At 38.9% G+C, this 26,703-nt stretch overlaps 1 protein-coding gene across 2 annotated transcripts in view; it reads left to right on the plus strand.

The window, feature by feature from the left end:
• The first annotated feature begins 7,917 nt into the window (after positions 1 to 7,917).
• bicdl1 (BICD family like cargo adaptor 1) overlaps positions 7,918 to 26,703 on the plus strand; it is a 48,068-nt gene continuing 29,282 nt past the window's right edge. For both annotated transcript variants that reach the window (XR_013195694.1, XM_077206876.1), the window contains exons 1-2: positions 7,918 to 8,725; positions 11,290 to 11,505. Coding sequence is in view for 1 of the 2 variants with exons in the window: in XM_077206876.1 (XP_077062991.1) it covers positions 8,330 to 8,725; positions 11,290 to 11,505 (612 nt within the window). In the remaining variant the exon portion in view is untranslated. The remainder of the gene's footprint in view (positions 8,726 to 11,289; positions 11,506 to 26,703) is intronic.

A 26,703-nucleotide genomic window follows, 5' to 3' on the forward strand; every position in this document is an offset into this window, starting at 1 on the left:
TTGAGCCAAAGCGATTGAGGAAAACTGTGATAGTCAGTGAAGTGTGATATGCATTTCAAAGTTTTGGCATGTGATGTGATGCTTGCTGTCAGTTTTTGCATTATGATTCATATCAAGCTGCTAAATAATTTCACTGATAACAGATTGCAAAATAATGTCCTTGTTTCATATAAAGGACCATCATCAGTGGGCGTGCTGTTAGAAATTTAGATGGGTGTGTAGTATAAACATTATTGTTAGAAAAATAAAGGAAAACAGGGACACAGAGACACAAAAGCAGCGTTTCTCTCTCAAACACAAGCATTATTCTACTGTTGTTACCAGGCAACAGGCTATTGCTGTTATCTGAGCCAATGGCAAAGGAGTATTTATGAGGGAAATGGTGGACTGTGGGAAAAAAGTGTGATTTCTATTCATATTTTAAGAATGGATTGTTTAGGGCAACAATTACGTCATTTCCCATTTACATCATAGCATGTCATCACTGCATGATGCATGCATATGACTGAAAATATCAAAATGTCATGGATATATTTAATGTAATTGATTTTTTAAGATAGTACTCACCCAAAATGATGATTGTTTGGCAGTCAGAAGACATGTTGGGATGATTTGACAAATACCTTTAAATGAATTAAAAAAAAGTAATTTACTATAACAAATGCATTTTTTAAAGAATCTCCACACAACTTATATAGGCCGACTGTACCATGACTGTCAACTTAAAAAAAGGACAAAAAAATAATAATAAATGTGAAATAAAAGTATCATAAGTGGTACATATCACTTGTGTGCAATATTCCAAGTATTTTGAAGTCACGTGATGCTATTTTTACGTATTTCATTTTTACCTATTCATTACGTATTCATTGTAACCCGAACAAGTGTAGCAGGATATAAAAACAAAATGGTGGATCCACTGGTTTAAATTTTGCATTTTACTGATATAAGTTCTTAGTCTGCTGTGAAAGTGTGCAATGATAGACTCTTGAGGAGAAAGAGAATGATCACCTGCCTGCTGATTAATTGCAGTCTGAAGTTGTTTGTGTGGGATGGAAGAAGTCTTCAAACATTTCTCACCAGCTCTACAAAACACAACAATATAGCAATGTGTGGTGTTTTGATTTAGGCCTACTTATTTTATCTGCGTGTTCATTCAACTTAGTATTTAATCAATTTTAGGCAAGCAAGAGTGCTGTTGTTTAGTGAATATCTTTGTTGTTGTTGTTTTACTCAGCCACTGGAAATAGTTACAAAAAACACCAAAGGAAGATACAGGAAGTAGCGAACACAAAACAAGCGGAGCGGTACAAACAGTGAAACGTCATAGTGCTGATGGACTCTTGGCCAATCAAATTAGTGTACTAAAACGAACGGTTGAATAAATGTTTATTTGATAAACTGGGCGGAGATCCAAGAGCGTTGGGACTATTTCACCGTTTTTATCGCTCCTGATTCCAGCGACAAATACGCGACTGCGAGATGCGTCAAAGTCAATCAAAACCCACAGCCAATCAGAACAACGTGTGGGCGGAGTCTCGCGGCAAGTGCACAGTACCAGAGAGTCATCTTGGCACTCGGAAGAAAATCGATAAGTAGGCTTCATAATCAAATTCACAAATATTACACCATTTAAACATTATTAAAAATACATAGGCTACGGAGTTACTAAAACAATATTTGTCAAAGAATACACTTGTTTGTTCAATGTTTGAACGTTCTTGTTTCCCCTTAGATCTGAGGTGAATTATTTATTGTTGCTTTTACAGCTACAAACCTGGGAGCACTAAATGATATTCAAAGTCACATTGCATGCATGCAAGAAAGGTATTGGTCTTGTTCATTGGTGTGAAAGCTGTCAGTCAGGGTGTGGGGTAGGGTTAGGGGTTATGGGTTAGTTTCTGTTGTAGCAATTCACTTTTCTGCAGGCCCATTACTTCAAATTGCCCATTACTCTACTCGACTCTATTCGCAGGTTACAATATTACACCAGTAGGTGGCGCCAAGTTACAGTTTTCGAATCATTAACACAATTTAATCTTTAAAAAGAACTGATTTGTTAAAGAACAAAACTTCTGCTGAATTCAGAGCTGCATACTAGCACACTACTCTTACTATTTTCCTATGTCAAAAATAGTAAGATTTGTATGCTAGTATGTGGTTCCGAATTCTTTTGAGTGAGTCATTGAAAACACTAGCCTAGAAATCTAGACGCACCCTAGCGGCAGCAAAATTTATTTTGCAGCCAGTGTAGTCTAGCAACTCTCGTTGGCTTTTGAGCTGGAAAAAACAAACTCTTGTCAGGCCAATAACATCATGTATAGAGTTGGTGGGCGGGCTTAACATAATGACAGCAGAGTTGTGACGGTTCCGTGTGAATTCCCTGCTACTTGAAAACAAAGATGACCGCTGCTGCTGGCGAACAGCGGTCTTTCGAATCAGCTTTGGCCGCGACTCTGGAGGACTTGGAGTTAAGCTTTTTTTTTTGAGAAAGGAACAAAGAACGGCACTTAAGTCATTCTTAAAATAGGAAGATGTGTTTGGAGTTTTACCGACTGGATACGGCAAAAGTTTAATATATCAACTAGCTCCACTGGTGGGAAACGCATGGGACTCACTCAGCCACAACCGTTCGTTGCTCTGGTTGGTTGTAGCGCTATCCTATTGCTTGCAGAGGGAATTTGAAAGACAACCATTTATCCCGCCCCTCGGATTGAGGCATGCCAATGGTGAGTTCCCAGACCTAACATCTTGATGTGGGTCTGGGTTGCCAGGCTATGAAAAATGCATTATTCAGTGTTATTCTTTATGAGCAAGTGATTTCAGCAGTAACTTATTTTATTCAATATAATAACATTTTCATTAAAAAAAAAAGTCCCTTAAAAGTTTATTATATAGTAATGCTAGAGGCTGCGGTCTTTAGTCAAGTCAAGTCACTTTTATTTATATAGCGCTTTTTACAATACAGATTGTTTCAAAGCAGCTTTACAGAGATAACAGGAAAATAATGTAACTAAGTTTGTTTCTAGAAGAAAATTTTTGTTGTAAAAAAGTAAGCAAGCCAAAAGCCGGCCCAAAGGCAAAAAAAGGCATCAGTAGCGAGGAACCAAAACTCCATCTGTGACAGAATGGAGAAAAAAAATCTTGGGAGAAACCAGACTCAGTCGCTCAGTTCTTCCTCTGGCCAACGAACGAACAGTGAATGATTATGATTCAGGCAGCATTTCAGGTCAGAAGTCAGATTGGATCGGAAAATTTCAGAATATTATCCAGTTCCATCTGGTTGAAGATCGGAGTCACGCTGGTATGGAGACGGGTTGCTGAGTATCAGTGCTGATGGCTGTCGTGTCGATGAGGCTTTCACAGGAGAGAGTCTATTTGACACAATCTCTGCTGACACTTCAGGGATGTGTTGTGGCCGTGTCTAGGCGCAGGTCCACCATTTGAACTGGATACGGCATCTAGCATCCTTGTTAGCATGCCCGCCTCCCCCTGCCGGAGACCCAGGTTTGAATCCTTCTCGGAGTGGGTTGAATAGGACCTGTTACATTTGTTGCTGTGACCCGGATAGGAGTTTAGGGGGGTGAGTGTAACAGATGTAGGCCAGTAAGAGTTGTGCGTGTTAACCTCACTCCCCTGCCTCTCACGCCGGAGACCGCAGTTTGAATCCCGCTCGGAGCAGATCGAGTAGGACCGGTTACACCAGCAATTATCTCCTTTAAAAAAAAAAACATTTTAAAACCAGCCTAAGTTGGTAAGCTGGTCTTAGCCTGGGTTTGGGCAGCCGGTTTTAAAGGGAGAAAACCAGCTAAACACCAGCTTGGCCAGACATGGAGACTGGCTTAAAACTGCTAAAACCAGATTTAATCAGGTAAAACCAGAAGTGAAGCTTGTCATTTAGTATGAATGTGGCAACAGCATTAGGCTGAGCATTATGAAATCATAAATTATCTTTATTTTGCACTCAGCAGCAGAATGACTATGGGAAAATATGTTCAGATGAGGAAGAGCACAGCTCCCTCCAAAGGGTTAGGAAGGAATTGCACGGGAAGATAGGCTTATATAAGTGCTGTATGCTTGAGATAGAGAAGATTCTTCTTCAGCAGCACATCTGTAAAAGTGTGGATTGTGTAACAGCATTGAGAGTCTTTGTATTTTCTCTTAGGAAGAGAGCCGTGGGATAGTCTCTAGTTCAGGACTATGACTCAGAGCATTATATAAACGCTAATGTATTCAGCAAAGAGCTTCCACAAATGAATCATAAATCAATCAGACTGGAATAATAATCATCAGAGCTCGCGTCCTCAGAGCTTTCAAGAGCAACAGAAAACAAGCAAATTAAACTGATGCCACTGAGCAGTTGATATGTAAATTGATTCATAGGCCTATTAAAATATATTGCCATACAACATAAGAAAAGGATGTAATAAATACTCTAATTGTAAGAATGTAGCTGAATGTGTAGTAATGTACATATTTAGCATGCATTCAGAGGACGTTGCTTTAGCATGGAACAAATTATGATGTTGCCTTGTATACTGGTGTAGCTATTTAGGCGATATATTAATTATTCACATTATCTTCATGAATAAATGTATCACTCTTGCACTTTTTTAAGGCTGACTCAGAAGAAAGAGTTCAGCATTTTGTAGAATGTATTAAGTGCACTTGTTTTCCAGCAGATGGCAGTATTGCTCTTTGTGTTCAGATTCATGGCTGTTACTGCTTATTGCACACATACAGTATATACTGTGTACACTGCCTAAAAGTTTATTTTTGTACGGAAATGTATTTTGGCAGATCAGATAATGATAATAATAATAATGATAATCAGATCAGATGTTAAAATTACTGGTGATATTTCCATTTAAAGTGGAATATTTTTTAAATTATATTTCCACATTTCCCCTGTGGTGAAAATCAAGCTTTTAATGTTGTTTAGATGTTTATGTGGTGTTTTTAATATTCTTTAAGACAAAAAATGTGCAAATTCATAAGTCAACACCATTGCTGAGTATTTTCTCCTTAAACTGCAGTGACAGTCTCAAAAACACAATTTGAAATCTCTGGTGTTTCTGACGTCACAAACTACCTTGTAACCAATCAGGTTAACGTGTGATCGTCAACGAGTGGATCTCTGAGCTGAGTGAGTGAGTGAGTGAGTGAGTGAGTGAGTGGAGGCGGGGCTCATTTGCATATACATAGGATCGTGTAGGCCAATACTAAATGAGGCCAGGGCGTACATTCAAGTTATTTTAAGAATAAAGAAATGTTTTCAAGGACGAACTTTTAAATGTGTCATTTTGGTGATCAAAGTTTTAAAGGATACAATTATTGACTACAAATAATGGACTTAAAATAATGGGATAATGGGACTTTAAAATGGAAGGTCAAGTCAATTTGGGAAAAATATTTAAGATTGAAGCGTCTCTCAAAAAAATTTTTTTTTTGTTTGTTTAACAGCACGTTTTTATTTTAGTTTTTATATATTCATTTTTACCAATAAAAACCTTTTTTTATTTATTCACTATTTATTTTTCTCATACATGTTTTTTATTTACTTATGACTCATTTGCTTTCTTTGCTTAACAACAAAAGTTTTCCTAGCATTCACTTTATTTTCTTTTAAATAAGTTTCTATTATTTAAAATTATAATTCATTATTTCTTCTCTCACGTGACCGTTTTCCTGCTTAAAAATTAGTATCATAATAAATATCTTTACATCCAAATATAATTTGCAATTTCATATGTGACTCTGCAGTGCTTTAAAACACTCTTAAAGTCTCAATGAAATTAAAATCGACAATTCTTGTTTTTATGGAATATTGCAGTATTTATTATAGATGATTTATCCATGCACATCATTATTTTTTAATTATTTAATTTTTAACTAAAATAACTTCCCCTCCCTCTTGCAGCACATCTCTTCTCTAATGACATATTTACTGGCGTGAGGGCGGGGCAATCTGTCACTCACATGAGATCCACCAATAGCAAACCACAACCATCCAATCAATTCCCCCTGGAACAAACACAAGCCCCGCCCTACTTTTCACTCAAATATACGTCACAATCGGGAAAAAAAGACTATCGCAACTTCTGTTTCATGCCAACTTCTACGAAAACTCAGCAGATTGACCATCAAGCACGTGTTGAAGAGCGACTGCGTTTTAATCACAGGGATTACGGAAGGCACCTTCAATCCCCGGAAGCTCCTGTTCCTCCTCCAAACATGTTGTTTCTGCCGCTAATCCTTCAGTAAATGAGCCTACAGTGATTGGATGGCCAGTTCTGGGGTTTGTGCTCTGGAATGACAGTGACACACTTTCCTTTGTATGTCAATTTTATGGTCCACAAATTCAGTCTTTGTTTTTCAATAATCCCTCATTCTTTCCTGTATGTTTCCATCTCTCAGTGAAACACATTGATCACATGGTGAAGGAGGAGCGCTGGACCATTAGAAAACAAGTGCTTTAGCTTGAAGCACGGAGCCATGTCTCACACGACTGTCATGATTGCGCTCAATATTGCGAGATAAGATTAAATGAGATCAGTAGTCAAGCAGATTGAAGCTGTGAATCATGTTTTCCCGACAGTATAATGATGTGCTGCTGCTGCTGCTGCTGTTGGGGAATGCTTTTAGTAATCTGAATGTTTGTAATCTGGTATTTGTATGATCTTGCGGAAACCGCACTGTATAATAATGAGGTCAAACCCTTTCAAAACACAATGACGGTCTGTCATGATAATTTCATTCCTGTCATTTAGCACATTTTAATACGGTGGTCAAACAAAGTTTAAAACTATTTGAACTCAACTGTAATCCAGCAATAATTAAATATATACATAAACAAATAATACACAAAATAGAATAACTCAATGTCTTTGGAAATTCGTTGCTGAAACATTCATTGATATTCTTTCAAGAGATCTAAAATATATTTAGCTTCTAATTTCAGGTAAGCCCCTATGTATACATTTTTGTATCATATTGTCACATTCCACCCAAAAATTAAAATTAAAATTGAAAACACCAAACAATATGGGAGAAAAATGGACTATTATGATATTTCCATCCAGAAGTTTTATTTTTGAGTTTGGTTGTAGTCTCATTAATTTCAATAACAATTCTTATTAGATTCTCATTACTGTAATACAGTCATAAGACTCATCCAGACAAAATGTTTTAAAAATAAATAAAAATGAAGTATATATTAAAGGCAGTACAACAAGTATTATCTGTTACATTTGTTATTTAAATTATACACCGGTAGGCTATATAGGGGTAGGGTTAGTGTAAGGGGATAAGTTTGTACAGTATAAAAATCATTGTCTATGAAGACTCCCCAAAAAGATAGCGAAACCGTGTGTTTGTGTGTGTGTGTGTGTGTGTGTGTGTGTGTGTGTGTGTGTGTGTGTGTGTGTGTGTGTGTGTGTGTGTGTGTGTGTGTGTGTGTGTGTGTGTGTGTGTGTGTGTGTGTGTGTGTGTGTGTGTGTGTGATGGGTAGGTTTAAGGGGACAGAATATACAGTTTGGACAGTATAAAAACCATTATGTCTATGGAGAGTCCCCACAAAGGTAGTGAACCAGACTGTGTGTGTGTGTGTGTGTGTGTGTGTGTGTGTGTGTGTGTGTGTGTGTGTGTGTGTGTGTGTCTGATACAACTACAACTCTGAAGCAGTATTGGGTAAACCAAATAATATACAGTATATTATGATAAGGCCACATCAGTCTTGAGCTTATCTAAGAGAGGTCATTAACCATCCAGAACAGACTGTTTCCGATTACACCACCAGCAGCAGCAGCAACATTCACATGTCTTTCACCCAGTTCTTCTATAGCATATGGCGTTATCACAATCGACCAATGGGTGACTACGAGGAGCAGGTTGATTAGCTGACGTCACGGACGCAGAGAGCGCGCTCGGGGTTGGGAGGAGGCTCGCGCACGAGAGCAATCCGTGTATTTGTGTGTCGTATAGGCCAGGGATGTGAGCGAGGGGCGACGATAATGGGGAATAACCGGGACCCCGGTGCTCTGGAGTGGACACAACTACTGGACGGTGATCATAAAGGGGGTTAACGTGAAGGTCAGCCATCTGTAGAGTGTTCTAAACAGACTGATGGATGTTATTGGGCTAAATGATAGATTGATTGTCACTGGAGACGTTGAGGCAAGACAGTGATTAGAGCTCATATAACCATACTGGAAACGATTTACCCATTTCAATGGCGTTATCATCGACCCAGAGCCAAAAAGGTCACCCGGACCCAGGACTAACGCGGGTTCACCGGGTCTAAAGCGCTCAATCTGTCGTTTTTCCGGCGATGTCCGCGTCTTGCCTCGACCTGCGCAGCGTGATTTCAGTACCACCGCAGCTGGACAGCGACCGCATGGAACTCGCGCTCGATCCCGGCCGTCAAAGCTCACCAGACACCGGGGAATATCAGACCCTCACGCTGATACACACCGCGCCCGGGGGGCTCGGCATGGCTTTGGAGGAGGAGCTGGCCATGCTCACCGGGGAACGGGAGGACGATCTGGAGGTATCCGCCTCAGAGACACCTGTGAGCGGACAGGACTCTGATCTACTGTCGCTCTTCCGGCAGAAAGAGAAGGACTTGGTCCTCGCTGCTAAACTGGGGAAAGCTCTACTTGAAAGAAACCAAGACCTCACAAAGCAATATGACAAAATTACCAAGGATTTAAACGACAAACTGGAGGTGAGGAGCTCGAAAACTCCAACAGTTTGCATATAAAAAAATTTAAAAAGTCTGGAACTTAATAAGTCAAGTTGACATGCCATAAGTTCTGCCTTCAGATTCCTAAAGTTGTTTAGTTTTCTGCAGAATCTTTATAATTCGGGTTTCAACACGAACACACACGCACGCACGCACGCACGCGCACACACACACACACACACACACACACACACACACACACACACACACACACACACAAACACAAACACACACACACACACTTATATATTAATGAGTGTGTACTAAAATTATTCCTTCACTCCTCAACTTTTTTGGTAATTGAAACAGGACTAGGACAAATGTAAATAAAACTGTAAAATGAAACCATAGTAAGTTTTCATGTCCCAGTGCGTGCTGGGAATGGGACTGAATCAACTGAAAATAGGTAATGAAAAGTAACCTCCCCAAATATCAATAATCAAGTAAATTTATTGGTAACACTTTATTTTAAGCTGATGTAGTTACACATTACTACATACTTACTATATTAATAAGAGTAAATTATTCATAATTACAAATAACTAACCATAAACCAAACCCTAACCGTAAATCTAAAGTAAGTAGTTTATTAATATTACTCAGTACTTATTTAAATATTTATAATGTAACTACGTCACATTAAAATTAAGTGTTACCAGTTTAAAGACTGTAATTTAATACTGTTTATCAGTAGTGCTATGATTGATTTTGCATGCATGTGTTGTTTACACGGGTGTGCAGTCAGTCTGCTTTCTTAATTATTGATCAGGATGTATCATAATATTAAGAGCATGATGGTGCAAATCATGTAAATGACTTGAACACATTTAGTCTCCTAGTGTGTAACATTATTCCTCATGCTGAACTCCTGAAGAGTTCCCAACTCCACCTCTATCTCAAGACTATTTACAATTGCACAAATATGCATCTTAAATGCTAACTGACTCATATTATATTATTATCTCTTTTATACAGTCATAATGTCTATGAGAGTGATGGCATTGTGAAAACAGTAGAACCAGAGTTAACGGCATCCATACATGTCAAGACTGCATCTGAGAAGCGTTTACTGTCACTGAATGTAGACTGTGTGAAGATGTTGACTGAGTTGAACCTCGTTCAGACCTATATGGGCTTTGATGGTCTTTTCAGCGATGCTGCAAGCAAAGCTAATGTGCTTTGGCTGCTGTCAGCCGTCTGAGGGCCAGATACTCGACAGGTTCCTGGCAGTTCTCCATACAGTCTCTCCAGCCCGGTTCACATCTTTGACTTAAACCCCTCGTCTTAATCTACATCCTACAGTAGTTCATGTATTTCTTTTATTACTTATATTTTCAGACAATTGCCCTTCATTTGAGGAATCCTTATTTGTTCATATTAACACCCTCTTACAAAAGCAAGTAATCAGCATCGAAATTACTTCTAACGGTTAGTTAGTTTGATAGCCTTCACAGTGGATTTCACGGGCTTTAATCAGTGCCAGATTTCATTTTCTGCAATTACAGCTAGTGCTCTCAGAGGTGCCCGGGACTGAACCTGCCTGACCCTCTCAAACCATCAAATCCACATGTGTAACTAGCATTACAGCCTTTCTGTCCCACTTAGACAGGACGAGACCATATGCCCAACATGTAAGGCGACCAATCACATGCTGTTCTATTACTTGCTATTTAGGGTTATTGATGACACAATAGCTTAGAACTAATAGGGTTAGAACTAATACTGCTATGTAATACACAGATTAACAGAAGTTTAATTAGAATTTTTGTCTGTCCAAAAGTACTAAGTACAGATTATTTCACAAATATACAAATGTTTGAGGTTGGCCAGATATTTTAATGTTTTTGAAAGAGTCTCTTCTGCTCACCAAGGCTGCATTTATTTAATCAAAAATACAGTAAAAAACAGTAATATTGTGGAATATTATTACAATTTCAAATATGTGAATATATTTTAAAATGTAATTTATTCCTGTGATCAAAGCTGAATTTTCAGCATCATTACTCCAGTCTTCAGTGTCACATGATCCTTCAGAAATCATTCGAATATGATGATTTGCTGCTCAAGAAACATTTCTGATTATTATTTTCAATGTTGAAAACAGTTGTGCTGCTTCGCATGTTTGTGGAAACCATGATGTATTTTTATTAAGATTTTTTGATGAACAACATTTATTTGAAATAGAATCTTTTGTAACATTATATTATATTATGTCTTTACTGTCACTTTTGATCAATTTAATGTATCCTTGCAGAATAAAAGTATTAATTTCTTCAACAAAAAAAAAAATTATACTTACCCTAAACTTGTGAATGGGAGTGTAACTCATTCAGTTCTCAACTCATTCACAAAACATTCAGTTTTATTGCCTTGCTAGTTTATTTGCCACTCAGAGTCTTATTGAAAACCATGTCTGTCAAAGATTTGATCCAACCTGGCAAACTTTGGCAACTCAAGGTGATTATTTCCCCAAATCCAGGAATTGAATTGGAATTTAAAAAGCATTTAACTCTAAATAAATGTCAGTGACCCTGTTTCTCTTCCAGCTCCTGGAGCAGGAGAAACATGAGCTGCGTCGTCGTTTGGAGAGTCGCGAGGGTGAATGGGAAGGCCGGGTGGCTGAACTGGAGACAGATGTGCAACACCTGCAGGAGGAGCTGGAGAGACATCAGGTGCAGCTGCGTGAGGCCGACCGGGACAAGAGCCGAGCCATCAGCGAGCTGTCAGAACAGAACCATCGACTGCTGGAGCAGCTCAGCAGGGTGAGTGTGAGTGTGTGTGTGTGTGTGTGTGTGTGTGTGTGTGTGTGTGTGTGTGTGTGTGTGTGTGTGTGTGTGTGTGTGTGTGTGTGTGTGACCCCTCCGGTTCTCCGGCATAGGAAGGACGCTAAGGCCCCATCCACACTACTACGTTTTAGTTTAGAAACGGAAACCTTTTGCTACGTTTGCTCCTCCCGTCCAGACTAAAACGGCAAAAACGAAGACCTAAAATGGAGAAGTTTAGAAACGCTGCCAACCTCGTTTGGCGTTTTGAATCTCCGGAGGGCGTTTTAGTGAGGACGGGTCAAAACGGAGGACTTTAGAAACGATGACGCAGAGGCTCACGCTCGGCTCTCTGATTGGGTGTCATACAACGGAAGAAAACATACAACAACAGCCTGTACTCAGTTACGTTAGTGCAAGTAAATTCTGCATTTCACAATGCTATAAGTGCCTACATGCGCCGGAGGCTATTATTCAAGCGATCTGTGACAATTCCCGTGTGCAGCGGCGGTATGGACCGCGTCTATCAATTTATCATCAATGTATGATCTCGTACACAGAGCGTCGGTTTTGGGTTAAGCCGGGAAGAACCAGCGCATGGTGGGATAATTTTATCAATGAAGTTGTGGTTCCTGAGGAATGGTGCGAAAACTTTCGAGTGTCCAGATCGGCACTTATCAACCTCAGCGAAATCTGAGGAATAGTCAATCTGATTCCTGTTTACACCGGCACGCGCATGCCCAGTGTAGGTGAATGTTTATTTGATCCGCGTTTTCAGTCTTTTTAATGTGGACGGAGATCAGTTCTAATACGCAGCTGAAACGCTGGTGTGGACGGAGATCGTATTCGTTTGAACTCTCCGTTTCTAACCTAAAACGTAGTAGTGTGGATGGGGCCTAGAGGCCTCTACCAGCAGTCGCTAGTTTGTCTCTTGAGGCCAGGGGAGTGAGGTTTACACGCACAGCTCTTACTGGCTGGTCTCTGTTAAGTGTACTCAAGTGGAGATGCTGGCTGGAATCACAGGAGGTTGTGTTTACAGTTTGCAACGGGTCAGAAGAGGGAAAATTCTGTATGATGAAGGAATGTTTTGAAAACTTGAAGTTGAATCTGCTTGCAAAATTGTTCTATAGCAGTATTTTGCTTGATTTCTATGCAACTTTGACATGTAGAATGTAGCCTGTTCCTGTAGATGCACTCAGAGCATTGATTTAGGTATTTATATAACACATTTCTTACACGTTTCTTTCTTGGCGACACTTTACAGTTTCCAGTTGTTAAAATGAGCTAACTGCATTAGCTAATGTGAACTAACAATAAAAAAATACTTTTTAAGTGCCCATATTGTGCTATTTTAAAGGTTTCTAAAGTTATTTGGGAGTCTCCTATAATAGTTTTACATGTTTCCAAGGGAAAAAAAACTCTGCTCTGATTGGTCAAATGACCCAATTTGTTGTGATTGGTCTACTCTGCTCTGATTGGTCAGATGGCTTGGTCTGTTATGATTGGTTTACTCTGCTCTGATTGGTCAAATGGCCCAATCTGTTGTGATTGGTCTACTCTGCTCTGATTGGTCAGATGGCTTGGAATGTTGTGATTGGTCTACTCTGCTCTGATTGGTCAGAGGCTTGTCTTTTGTGATTGGTTGACCAATAACAGCGAGATGTGGAAACAAAATGCCCATTACCATTTCTGAATTCCAGCTATTCCTCAGCAATTGATACACATGCAGCGATACGAGCACTAACGATGGCAAATGTGGTTATGTAACAGGAAATGAGACTGGAATTGCTGACGACTCATTTCTTTAAGGAGACTATAACCTCATTTGTTGTGCACTTTGATCTTTGAAACTTTGTAGACATTTTATGTTCACAAACAGCTATATTACACACTACACGAAAGGTAATTTTCGAAAAAGCACAATAGGGGCACTTTAAAGCATTCACTAATCTTAGTTAATGAAAATTTCTACATTTACTAATTTATTATTAAAATCAAAAGTTGTCTTTGTTAATGTAATTTAATGCACCTGAGTTAACATGAACCAACAATTAACAGTTGTATTTTTAAATTTTTTACAAACAGCTTTGGATAAAACCATCTACAAAATGTAGATTAATGCCATGAAGTTATTAGAGATAATTTAGTGGTGAAGTATTTGGCTCATGGCTCACTCCTTACGGAGATCAAACCAGAGAATAATTGCCAAAAAAACACATAGTGTTCTCATAAAAAGCCATAATTATTATTCAGGTCATTATTTTTATTGAAATATTGATTATGATGGTTGGAAATCCATACAGAGGGAGGTGGAAAAAACATGCACACTATGAATAAATGTCATGGCTCCGGCACACAGGGTGTCCCTTCCCCTTCCTGGAACACGACCACACGCAAACTCATCAACTCATGTTTTCTAAGTTATGCAATCTACCTGTTTCACAGTCCAGCAGGGCGACCTTGAAGAAGCACAGGACATTTCACTGCACTTCTTTACATTGCGGCCAATGAATGAGGCAGATGAAGAAAAAATTTTTGTAGCTTTGGATGTTTTGTGTTTGACGATAATTTTTTTGAAAGTTTTGCAGTTTTGCTACTGTTGCACCTAAATAGGTTTTGGCCAGCAAACAAAATCGTTCGGTAACAAGCATTGTGTGAGAGAGCGCAGTTTTGCATGTGTCATATACAGTATGTCACCTGGTTTTTTGATTTAATTAGTTATTTTCTGTAAAGCTGCTTTAAAATAATTTGTATTGCGAAAAGCATTACAACAACCACACACACACACACACACACAATTCAATTCAATTCAATTCAAATTTATTTGTATAGCGCTTTTCACAATACACATTGTCTCAAAGCAGCTTTACAGAAATTGCATTTCGGAAATGTACATAGAAAAATACAGTTAGTTAATCAAGTATTAATTTATGGCATAACATATCGCCGGCTTTGAGTCGTCTCTTCACAGGCGTCGAGTCGTCTCTTCACAGGCGTTGGGGCATCTGAAGTCTCCGTGAGAGGCTGGATACAAACTGGAGCTGACGAACGCTATTTACCTCGGGACTAGCGTCCCGAGATAACAGCAGAAAGGCAGATGGGAAATAATTAGCATAGCTGATGTTCATAATGTTAATGCATTCAAACTGATTCAGCAGTATCAAAGGTTAAGCATTAAGTGAATACTTGGTTAAAGAGATGCGTCTTTAATCTAGTTTTAAACTGGGACAGCGAGTCTGAGTCTCGTACAATATCAGGAAGGCTATTCCAGAGTTTAGGAGCTAAATGCGAGAACGCCCTCCCTCCTTTAGTGGACTTAGATATCCTAGGAATGACCAGAAGCCTCGAATTTAGTGATCTTAAAGAGCGCGATGGATTGTATGGCGATAGAAGGTCTGTTAAATACGCAGGAGCTAAACCATTTAGGGCTTTATAGGTCAGTAGGAATACTTTGTAATTGATACGTAACTTAATAGGTAACCAGTGTAGAGATGATAAAATAGGAGTTATATGATCATATTTTCTTGATCTAGTAAGAACTCTAGCAGCTGCATTTTGCACTAACTGTAGCTTGTTGATTGAGGATGCAGGACAGCCAGCTAATAAAGCATTACAGTAATCTAGTCTCGAGGTCATGAATGCATGAACTAACTTTTCTGCATCAGAAACAGATAGCATGTTGCGTAGCTTAGCAATGTTTCTAAGGTGGAAAAAGGCTGTTCTTGTAATATATGAAATATGATTTTCGAAAGTCAAGTTGCGGTCTAGTATAACACCCAGGTCTTTTACTGTAGTGGATAAAGTAACAGGACATCCTTCTAAATTAAAGTTGTATTGTAAGGGATTTTGTGGGTAGTTTTTTGGACCAATAAGTAGTACCTCCGTTTTATCTGAATTTAATAGCAGGAAATTACACGTCATCCAGCATTTTATATCATTTAGACACTCTGTCAATTTAGATAAGTTAGTGTTTTCATCTGGTCGTGATGAGATATATAATTGAGTGTCATCAGCATAACAGTGGAAATTAATTCCATGTTTTCTTATAATATTACCAAGTGGCAGCATGTATATTGAGAATAGCAGAGGGCCTAACACAGATCCTTGCGGCACTCCATAGTCTACTGACGTTATCTTTGATTTTTCCCCATTTAGACAGACAAAATGGTAACGGTCTGATAAGTAAGATCTAAACCAGCTTAATGCCTGTCCCTGAACACCAGTGTAGTTTTGTAGTCGATCCAGGAGTATTTTATGATCGATAGTGTCGAACGCAGCGCTTAGATCGAGTAGAACTAGTATTGAGATACAGCCTTGGTCAGAAGCTAAAAGTAAATCATTTGTAATTTTAACTAGCGCAGTTTCTGTGCTATGATGCGGTCCGAATCCCGACTGGAATTTTTCATAGATATCATTTTCTTGTAAGAAAGAGCACAATTGAGCGGACACAATTTTTTCTAGTATTTTAGACATAAATGGAAGATTTGAGATGGGTCTGTAATTTGCTAAGTTATTTGGATCTAATTGCGGTTTCTTAATGAGAGGTTTTATTACTGCCAGCTTGAATATTTTTGGAACATGACCTAAAAATAAAGACGAGTTAATAATATTAAGAAGAGGCTCTTCGACTACAGGTAACACTTCTTTCAGTAGTTTAGTGGGTATTGGATCTAATAAACATGTTGTTGGTTTCGATGCAATGATAAGTTTATTTAGCTCTTCCTGTCCTATAGTTGTAAAGCGGTGTAGTTGTTCTAGAGGGGCCATAATTGAGGCTGAATCATAAGACATCATAGAGGATTGTATATTTACAATTTTGTTTCGGATGCTTTCTATTTTCTCATTGAAGTAATTCATAAAATCATTACTACTATATTGTAATGGAATATTTTGCTCTGGTGATGTTTGTTTATTTGTTAGTCTAGCCACGGTGTTGAATAAAAACCTTGGATTATTTTGGTTATTTTCTATTAGTTTGCGGAGATGCTCAGCCCTGGCTGCTTTTAGAGCCTTTTTATAACGTGACATACTGTCTTTCCACGCGATTCTAAAGACCTCTAAATTAGTTTGTTTACACACACACACACACACACACACACACACACACACACACACACACACACACACACACACACACACACACACACACACACGCACGCACGCACACACACACACACAAACTAAATTTATGCTAGTTTAATACAGTAATTCTCAGATGGTGGATTTGGGCAACCCAAAAATACACTGCAGATCTTTTCTGATAGTATATATTCTCACAGCAGGAAAAACAACAATGCAACAAACAATGCTGAATTCAAATAATCCATTGTAATTAGCCATATAATCATGCATAGGTAGGACAACATTTTTTTAAATAAAAATATTAGGGTTAATAAAAAATTAGATTTTTTAATCAAGTTGAAAATGCCTACTATATCCTTCAATGTTGACATCAAAATCCAAGTTATTTTGGTGTATATATATATTCACCGTATATCTTGATATCACAAAATAGGATTTACATTATCCCATGTGTCTTTTGCATCACACTGGCTGAAGTCACTTCTAAATATGATGGAATTTAAAATGATTGCCTTCTGAGAAATGATGGTTAATCTTTGTAAATCAGTGACTGAGTAATGAGGGGAAACTGGGGTGGATTGATTTGACAGGAAATTGAGATTTGCAGGTTAAATGCCACACTGAGTTTAGTTTGTGCTTTAATAATGGCAGGTTCTTTGTGCAACTCTTGTTCACAGACATGTTTGAAGTCTCATTGATTTTGCCCCAGGATAGCTGGGGTGTTGTGGCAGTGACGCAGCTGAGGTCAGAAAACAATCTCTTCCTGGATCTAAACACCATCGTCCCCCTGACAGACTGATGTTAATGTTTTTAACATTCAGATTTACTGCAGCTGTCCATAACACTCACACTTAGGCCTCATAATGCTTTAATGCTGTCAATCCTAGTCAATTTCATTTACTCCGACACACACACAATACACACACGTCCTATTACCACATGTGGTTCTAATAATGTGCACACATAATGGCAGAAGATTTGAGGATTATAAACTAATCAAGACTGGCAGCACAAGGTCTTCCAGCTGAGGGCAATAACACAGCAAAACCTGAATATGTTCTCAGAAAAGAATGAATAGAGAATAAAAGGCCCATTCACACCAGGAACTATAGTAGTTCATTTTTTAGAAGTTAAAATGAATAAATAAAAGAAAGATAAATAAACGATAACTCTAACTATTAGCGTTCACACCAGCGGACGAAAAACAGCATAACAACGACTAAACAACTCATTGTGCCCACATATACAAGAAAAGGTGCCAAACCAGGCTCATATCATGATCATTTGCAGGTTTGATTGTTCATAAGGAGTTTCGAGCTACTGTAGTATGCAAGATAGAAGCAATTGTTTTGTTTATTCTAAGCGCATACTGTCTTCTGCCACTTTAAAGGGATAGTTCACCCAAAAATGAAAATTCTGTCATTAATTACTCGCCCTCATGTCGTTCTAAACCCGTAAGGCTTTAATTCATCCTCTAAACCCACATGAAGATTTAAAAAAAAAAAATACAATCTGAGAGTTTTCTGTCCCTCCGTTGACAGCTACTCAACTACAACTTTGATGCTTCAAAAAGTTAATAAAGAGATTGTAAAACTAATCAAATGTGCAGCGTAACACAAGAATGAACCTCATTTGTTCTTGCTGAAGCTCAAACGTTCTGCGTAACACGAGAATGAACCTCATTGGTTCTTGCTGAAGCTCAAACGTGGTGCGTAACACAAGAATGAACCTCATTGGTTCTTGCTGAAGCTCAAACGTGCCGCGTAACACGAGAATGAACCTCATTGGTTCTTGCTGAAGCTCAAACGTGCTGCGTAACACAAGAATGAACCTCATTGGTTCTTGCAGAAGCTCAAACGTGCTGCGTAACATGAGAATGAACCTCATTGGTTCTTGCTGAAGCTCAAACGTTCTGCGTAACACAAGAATGAACCTCATTGGTTCTTGCAGAAGCTCAAACGTGCTGCGTAACATGAGAATGAACCTAATTGGTTCTTGCTGAAGCTCAAACGTGCCGCGTAACACGAGAATGAACCTCATTGGTTCATGCTGAAGCTCAAACGTGCCGCGTAACACGAGAATGAACCTCATTGGTTCTTGCTGAAGCTCAAACGTTCTGCGTAACACAAGAATGAACCTCATTGGTTCTTGCAGAAGCTCAAACGTGCTGCGTAACATGAGAATGAACCTCATTGGTTCTTGCTGAAGCTCAAACGTTCTGCGTAACACAAGAATGAACCTCATTGGTTCTTGCAGAAGCTCAAACGTGCCGCGTAACACGAGAATGAACCTCATTGGTTCTTGCTGAAGCTCAAACGTGCCGCGTAACACGAGAATGAACCTCATTGGTTCATGCTGAAGCTCAAACGTACCGCGTAACACGAGAAAGAACCTCATTGGTTCTTGCTGAAGCTCAAACGTTCTGCGTAACACAAGAATGAACCTCATTGGTTCTTGCAGAAGCTCAAACGTGCTGCGTAAAATGAGAATGAACCTCATTGGTTCTTGCTGAAGCTCAAACGTTCTGCGTAACATGAGAATGAACCTCATTGGTTCTTGCTGAAGCTCAAACATTCTGCGTAACACAATGAACCTCATTGGTTCATGCTGAAGCTCAAACGTTCTGCGTAACATGAGAATGAACCTCATTGGTTCTTGCTGAAGCTCAAACGTTCTGCGTAACATGAGAATGAACCTCATTGGTTCATGCTGAAGCTCAAACGTTTCGCGTAACACGAGAATGAACCTCATTGGTTCATGCTGAAGCTCAAACGTGCCGCGTAACACGAGAATGAACCTCATTGGTTCTTGCTGAAGCTCAAACATTCTGCGTAACACAATGAACCTCATTGGTTCATGCTGAAGCTCAAACGTTCTGCGTAACATGAGAATGAACCTCATTGGTTCATGCTGAAGCTCAAACGCGTCGCGTAACACGAGAATGAACCTCATTGGTTCTTGCTGAAGCTCAAACGTTCTGCGTAACATGAGAATGAACCTCATTGGTTCATGCTGAAGCTCAAACGCGTCGCGTAACACGAGAATGAACCTCATTGGTTCATGCTGAAGCTCAAACGTTCTGCGTAACATGAGAATGAACCTCATTGGTTCATGCTGAAGCTCAAATGTGCTGCGTAACACGAGAATGAACCTCATTGGTTCTTGCTGAAGCTCAAAAGTCCTGCGTAACACGAGAATGAACCTCATTGGTTCTTACTGAAGCTCAAACGTGCTGCGTAACACAAGAATGGACCTCATTGGTTCTTGCTGAAGCTCAAACGCGTCGCGTAACACGAGAATGAACCTCATTGGTTCATGCTGAAGCTCAAACGTTCTGCGTAACATGACAATGAACCTCATTGGTTCATGCTGAAGCTCAAACGTGCTGCGTAACGAGAATGAACCTCATTGGTTCTTGCTGAAGCTCAAACGTGCTGCGTAACACGAGAATGAACCTCATTGGTTCTTACTGAAGCTCAAACGTGCTGCGTAACACAAGAATGGACCTCATTGGTTCTTGCTGAAGCTCAAACGTGCTGCGTAACACAAGAATGGACCTCATTGGTTCTTGCTGAAGCTCAAACGTGCTGCGTAACACAAGAATGGACCTCATTGGTTCTTGCTGAAGCTCAAACGTGCTGCGTAACACAAGAATGGACCTCATTGGTTCTTGCTGAAGCTCAAACGTGCTGCGTAACACAAGAATGGACCTCATTGGTTCTTGCTGAAGCTCAAACGTGCTGCGTAACACGAGAATGAACCTCATTGGTTCTTGCTGAAGCTCAAACGTGCTGCGTAACACGAGAATGAACCTCATTGGTTCTTACTGAAGCTCAAACGTGCTGCGTAACACAAGAATGGACCTCATTGGTTCTTGCTGAAGCTCAAACGTGCTGCGTAACACAAGAATGGACCTCATTGGTTCTTGCTGAAGCTCAAACATGCTGCGTAACACAAGAATGGACCTCATTGGTTCTTGCTGAAGCTCAAACGTGCTGCGTGACACGAGAATGAACCTCATTGGTTCTTACTGAAGCTCAAACGTGCTGCGTAACACGAGAATGAACCTCATTGGTTTATTCGTTTTTATATCAGAATGATGTTGTTCTGACATATATCAGCCTGGGCTAACTACTAGAACTAACTAGCCAAATTTTGACTACATAGTAATATTTTCCAGCAAAATATAAAAAAAATTATTGTGGTAAGGTGTCAAGGTGTGGCCGGTTACCATCAGTAGTTCCCCTGGTGTTTTCAATTTGTTTAAGTAATTAAACCCAGAAGCTAGTTGGCTGCTGATGGTGATGTTCTCTGAAGCAAGAAAAGAGGCGCTGAATATGAGATAACTAGATGGGCTTGACAGATCCGCTAATGGATCTGTTGCTCCAGAGTTCAGACTCAGATGACCTTCCATCAGTGGGACAAGCAACAGGAAGTGACATAAGGCAGAGTGACTCATGCATGAACTCAGGTGGGATTAGGGTTTAATCCAGATCCTCTTTTCTTTACCAACAGCATTAGGTACAACCAACTGAAACAGAGCAAGAGAGGACAGCAAGAACACTATGCTGATACATATCTGAACAACCTGATTAAAAGAAAATCACAAATGAGATCTGATTAATATCTCATAAATATTTATTTAGGAAAACAGTCTCCTGCTTCTTACAGTAGATGTTTCTCCTGAGAAAGAAGATAAAACTTTGCACTCAATATGAATTTTCCGATATAGCTCTATACTTTTATTGTATCCAACAATTGCATTTTTAATTATTTCTCTCAAGGAACTTTTAGGAGAAACATTGATAACACTTTTTAACAATTAAAAAGGTTTAATTTATAAACATTAATAACTACATTAGTTAACATGAACTAACAATGAAACATACTTCTTAATCTTCATGTTTATTTCAGCATTTACTTATACATTTTTAAATCTGTTAATATTATTTAATGGACCTGAGCTGACATGTACTAACAATGAACAGTTGTGTTTTTAATAACTAACATTAAAGATATATAAATACTGTGACAAATGTATTTCTCATTGTTAGTTAATGCATTAACTTATGTTAACTAATGGACATAAGTTGACATATAAATAAGACACAGTTGACATAAATAAGATATTTTTTTTCTGGAGGGACAGTGGCAACTTAACTAGATAATGAAGTAGAGCTTATCAAGTAGGTAAAGCCTAGCAAATACAGACAGCATTAATGTTTAGCTAATGTACTGAACATATTGTGTTGTGTTGGACAGATGCTTTCTGTTGCATGCGCGCACACACACATACACACACACACACAGGCGCACACACACACACAGGCGCACACAGGCGCACACACACACACAGGCGCACACACACACACAGGCGCACACACACACACACACACACACACACACACACACACACACACACACACACACACACACACACACACACACACACACACACACACACACACACACGTCTGTCCGCCAGTCCTGGAAGCAGGGGGTTGTCAAAAAAGCCAGAACCCCAGCAGCCTAATCTGATCAGTGAGAAGCATTTTACTAATTATATTAGAAAGGTTTAGAGAGAGACAGAGAGAGAGAGAGAGAGAGAGAGAGAGACAGAGAGAGAGACAGAGAGAGAGAGAGAGAGAGAGAGAGAGAGAGAGAGAGAGAGAGAGAGAGAGAGACAGAGAGAGAGACAGAGAGAGAGAGAGAGAGAGAGAGAGAGAGAGACAGAGAGAGAGAGAGAGAGAGAGACAGAGAGAGAGAGAGAGAGAGAGAGAGAGACAGAGAGAGAGAGAGAGAGAGAGAGAGAGAGAGACAGAGAGAGAGAGAGAGAGATGGACACCGAACAAAATAGACCCACATTTCATTATCAAGATGGAGTGATTTTATAAATGATCCCATTGATTATATGTTCACTGGTGGGCTGCGTTGGAAATGAATGGCAGAGTAACATGGGTTACAGGTTGTGGGGTCAGACAGAAGGAGCTCTGAAACAGAAGAACATCTCTAAGGTTAACCCTGCTGGGACGTCTAATACAGAGACGAGTCAAGAACCCATTAAAACTACAGTAAACTCACTGCCATGATGCCGGGGTGTTGCCGGGGTGTTGCCAGGGCGTGGTTAAGTTGTTCTGTGTGTTTGCTAGGTGGTTTCTCCCTGTCTAGTGTGAAAGGGATAATACCGCAGGACGACACACGGGATGATGCTCAATACTAATACTTAGTGTAGAGACTCGATCACATCACTATCAGCACTAGTAATGCTCACCGAAGACAAAACTAGTCATTTACCCCACCAAAAATGATTTTTTCATATTGCTGTTGCCACAAGTACATAAAAGCAATTTGAACTGAACCCCTCCTTCCCCAACACCAGTTAAATGTGGTAAAATCACTGCGATTCAGAATGTGAACTGTTCAGCAGTCTGACATATTTTACTTGAGTGTCTCCAGTGTCTGTCGCAGAAATGTCACAGGTATCCTGCTCTGACAGTATGACTAAGACATGTCTCAGCACCTCCGATCACTATTCCCACATATCGCTATGGCAACCTCAAGTGTCATGTTCAAATCCATGCGTTACCATGGGAACGCGACCCCCCCCCCCCCAACCTCGGATTCAACTAATAAGACACTCTAAATGAGTGTAAAAAGGAGTTTCCTTTAGCAATTCTCTTTGTTATGTAAATGAGACACTAATGAAAGAATAGGAGCCGCATCCGCAGTCATAAAAGAACATGCAATCTCACAGCATGCCATGTGACGCGCCTGCGGTTCAATACACACGAGTGAGTGTGTGAGACGCGCGTCTGCCGTGGGTCATGTCGATCTGATAACATCAGACACGATTCACACTGAGATTACACTCCTGAATGGACAGACACTAATGGCTCTTTGATTATCACTCGTGATGAAGGTGATGCAAATGTAATTACATTTTAGTTTTAAATTGCGTTATGAATGATGTTAGATCCAGTGGGAAAGAAAAAAATCACAATTAAGAATCAGCAGAGATGCTAAATTAAATCTCCTACTTCTCAGATTTTAGTTGTGGGGAAAAGATGTCTCAAACTGTGCTCAGATTTGCCAAGACACCAGTCAAGTCAAGCCACCTTCATTTATATATAGCGCTTTTATGGACTGTTTCAAAGCAGCTTTATTGATAACACTTTACAATAAGGTTTACTTTGTAAACATTAATAACTACATTAGTTAACATGAACTAACAATGAAACATACTTATAAAGCATTTATTAATCTACAATCAGTCTACAATCAAAAAGTCAGAGATTTCAATGTTAATTCAAACATTTCTCATCAGCTTCTTCAAGACAGAATGATCTGAGTTTCTCCACATTATTTAATGTAATTGAATGTTTTTAAGGACATTTAAAAAAAAAAAAGAGTGACCACTTTACTCTCAGTTTAATGCAAGCTTGAAAAAAATCGAATCACTAAGGCCCTGTCCACACGGAGACGCGTTTAGCTGTATAGTACTGTATACGTACACATTTTTTTATCGGATCGGCGTTTCGTCCAGACGGATCCGGCGTTTTGGGAGACTAAACCGCTATTTTTTGAAACCGGGTCCCAGGGTGGATAAATCTGAAAACGACACCCTTGTGTTTTCGTGTGTACGGCCAATCCGTATATTTTGTGAAACGATGATGTCATCACCCCACGTGTCGACTAGCCAGACACGTCAGACACGCTAAATCAGTAACAACAACTGCGACTACTTGCTTGAGTTCATGCTTCAGAAGCTACTGAGCCTCTTTTATTTCTTTATTTATTATTTAGGCCCACTTTAATGTAGGCTATTTTATTTATCCGACATAAAATTTCTCCTGTACTGTAGGCCTATGTGTTGTAGCCATTGAAGAAAAGTTAGTTTCATATTTATGTGTAAATATTATGTTATTTTTTTCCATTTCATATATGTTGATTATATGAAAAGTGAACAGCGTGAGTAGCCTAATCATAAGATGCGCAATATCGAGACACATCATTTTGACCACTTCATTAAGTTTTGTTTTGTATAAAGCCTTTCTTTAAAGTTTTGTTTAAATTGTATCTTAATTTTAATCAATGTTTCATCAACCAATTTCCTGGAGCAAATATAGGAGACAATAGCCTATAATCAGGACATGGAGGCGCCAACGCGATATAACTTGCATCGCACGTGAACTGGAGCTTGTCTCATAAATGAACAGAAACTCAGAAATATATCTAAGCTTGAAATGTCTACTTTTAAACAAAACAATTCAAAACGAAAAGAAACAGACAACTCTAATAATCCGTATGAAGTGTGCATTTCTCTCTATAGGCACCTTCTTAATAAACAATTAAAATGTCTCCTTGCTATATTTGACACATTCATAATGATTAGGCTATTTGCCGGTTCTTTGTGGCAAGCTTTATTCTTTAGCTAATCGAATATCGTGACTCATCCCTATTTTGTACCAGGCCATTTATGGTTTTTCATATTGTTCAATAAAGTTCTCGGTAAAAAAGAAAAGAAGCTACTGTGCCTAATATTACACACTGTATATTATTGTATACAGCGCGAAAGGTTTATGCGCAAGTCTTCTTCTCTGTTTTTAGTGTATCTGTGTCAGAATTACAGAGCCTCGTACTGGTCTGGCATGTAAACTACATCGGTTTGAGTCGGCTTCAGTGGTTTCGTGTGTGGGCAGATATTTCTTGAGACGGCGCCGTGTTTACGGAATTTTTCTTTAGAACGAGGAAAAAAAGATCGGATAGGGAAAGCTCTGGCTTCGTGTGGACGTGGCCTAACATACAAAGAGGAAGATACATACAACTGTTCTTCCTGTTTAACCACAAACCAGCGGATGTTTATTTTGGTCAAGACTATAAAGCAGAATATATTGTGCCTTTCAACCAGGGTTATTAACTAAAACTACAACTATTAAAAGGATTTCTGTTAATTGAAATAAAGCTGAATTCTACACTAAATATAAATTAGAAATGTTGCTTTGGCAACTTACTGAAATAAGTTGAAGCACTAAAATAACTAACTGGAAATAAACTAAAAATGAAATAAAAAAAATAAATGAATCCTAAATTATAATATAAAAAAAATAATAATAATAGAAAATGACAAGCATGTTACAAAATTACTAAAAATTAAACTAAAAATTAAAACTGAAAATATAAAAGTATAAGCTAATTCAAAATATTAATAAATAATACTAAAATAACTTTACTTGAACTTCAAATTCCCTTCCTGCTTCTCTTTCATTTGATGAATCAGCCGAGCAATAAAGTATTCTTGATGATGTTTTTTGGCTTAAAGCTTAAACAATATCAAACTAACGAGAAGTTCAGCAATCCGATATGAGTCAAAGGACCTTACAAGTGAAAACCTGCTTCTTAAAACATTTCTTTATCTGTGTCGAGTCTTTATCTGTGCCAACAGAAAGTTGAGTCCAAGGTCAAGATGGCTGACGTGTCCTCTCTGTTCTCAACATTGAGGAGTATTATTTTACAAAAACTCTTTTATCAGGAGATTCCTCCTGTCAGGAAAAAACCAATGAATAAATAAAGTTAAGATTCTACAGCCTTGACATAATGTGATGCACACTGTCAGAAAAAAAGTGCACAAATTTTACTTTTAGTGGTACTTGTCACTTGTCAGAATCCTTAAAGGTGCAGTAAGCGATTTCTGAGAGATGCAGTTGAAAGTGGATCGGACCGGACACAACCACCACACATTACAAAAGGAATATCACTGGGAAAAGAAAGGTTATGATCAGGCAAGAGCTTCAGGACCTGCGTTAATATTAGAAAAGCTTTTGAGCGCTGGAGAGACAGCGAGGTTGTGTTTTTCTGCTCTATACGTGAGTAACACTGGTTTTGTTGTGTTTCACAGAACCAAGCTATGCTGTTGTTGTAATGTTAGCTCTAGCAACAGGACAGTTTTCAGTGTCTGTTTGTCCGGAGACTCTTGGTTGTGAATAATCTTGTATACTGTATGTAAATTTTTAGTCCTTTGTTCGCCATTTTCGCTTTATTTTTTGATAAACATTATTTTGCTTAGTTTCAGAAATGATAAAGAGACATCCACTTTTGTTCATGTGTTTTGGGGGCAGA

The sequence above is a fragment of the Siphateles boraxobius genome, unplaced genomic scaffold (genome assembly GCF_051911475.1).
Source record: "Siphateles boraxobius isolate OS27281-9 unplaced genomic scaffold, OSU_SipBor_1 57, whole genome shotgun sequence".
Classification (NCBI taxonomy): Eukaryota; Metazoa; Chordata; class Actinopteri; order Cypriniformes; family Leuciscidae; genus Siphateles; species Siphateles boraxobius.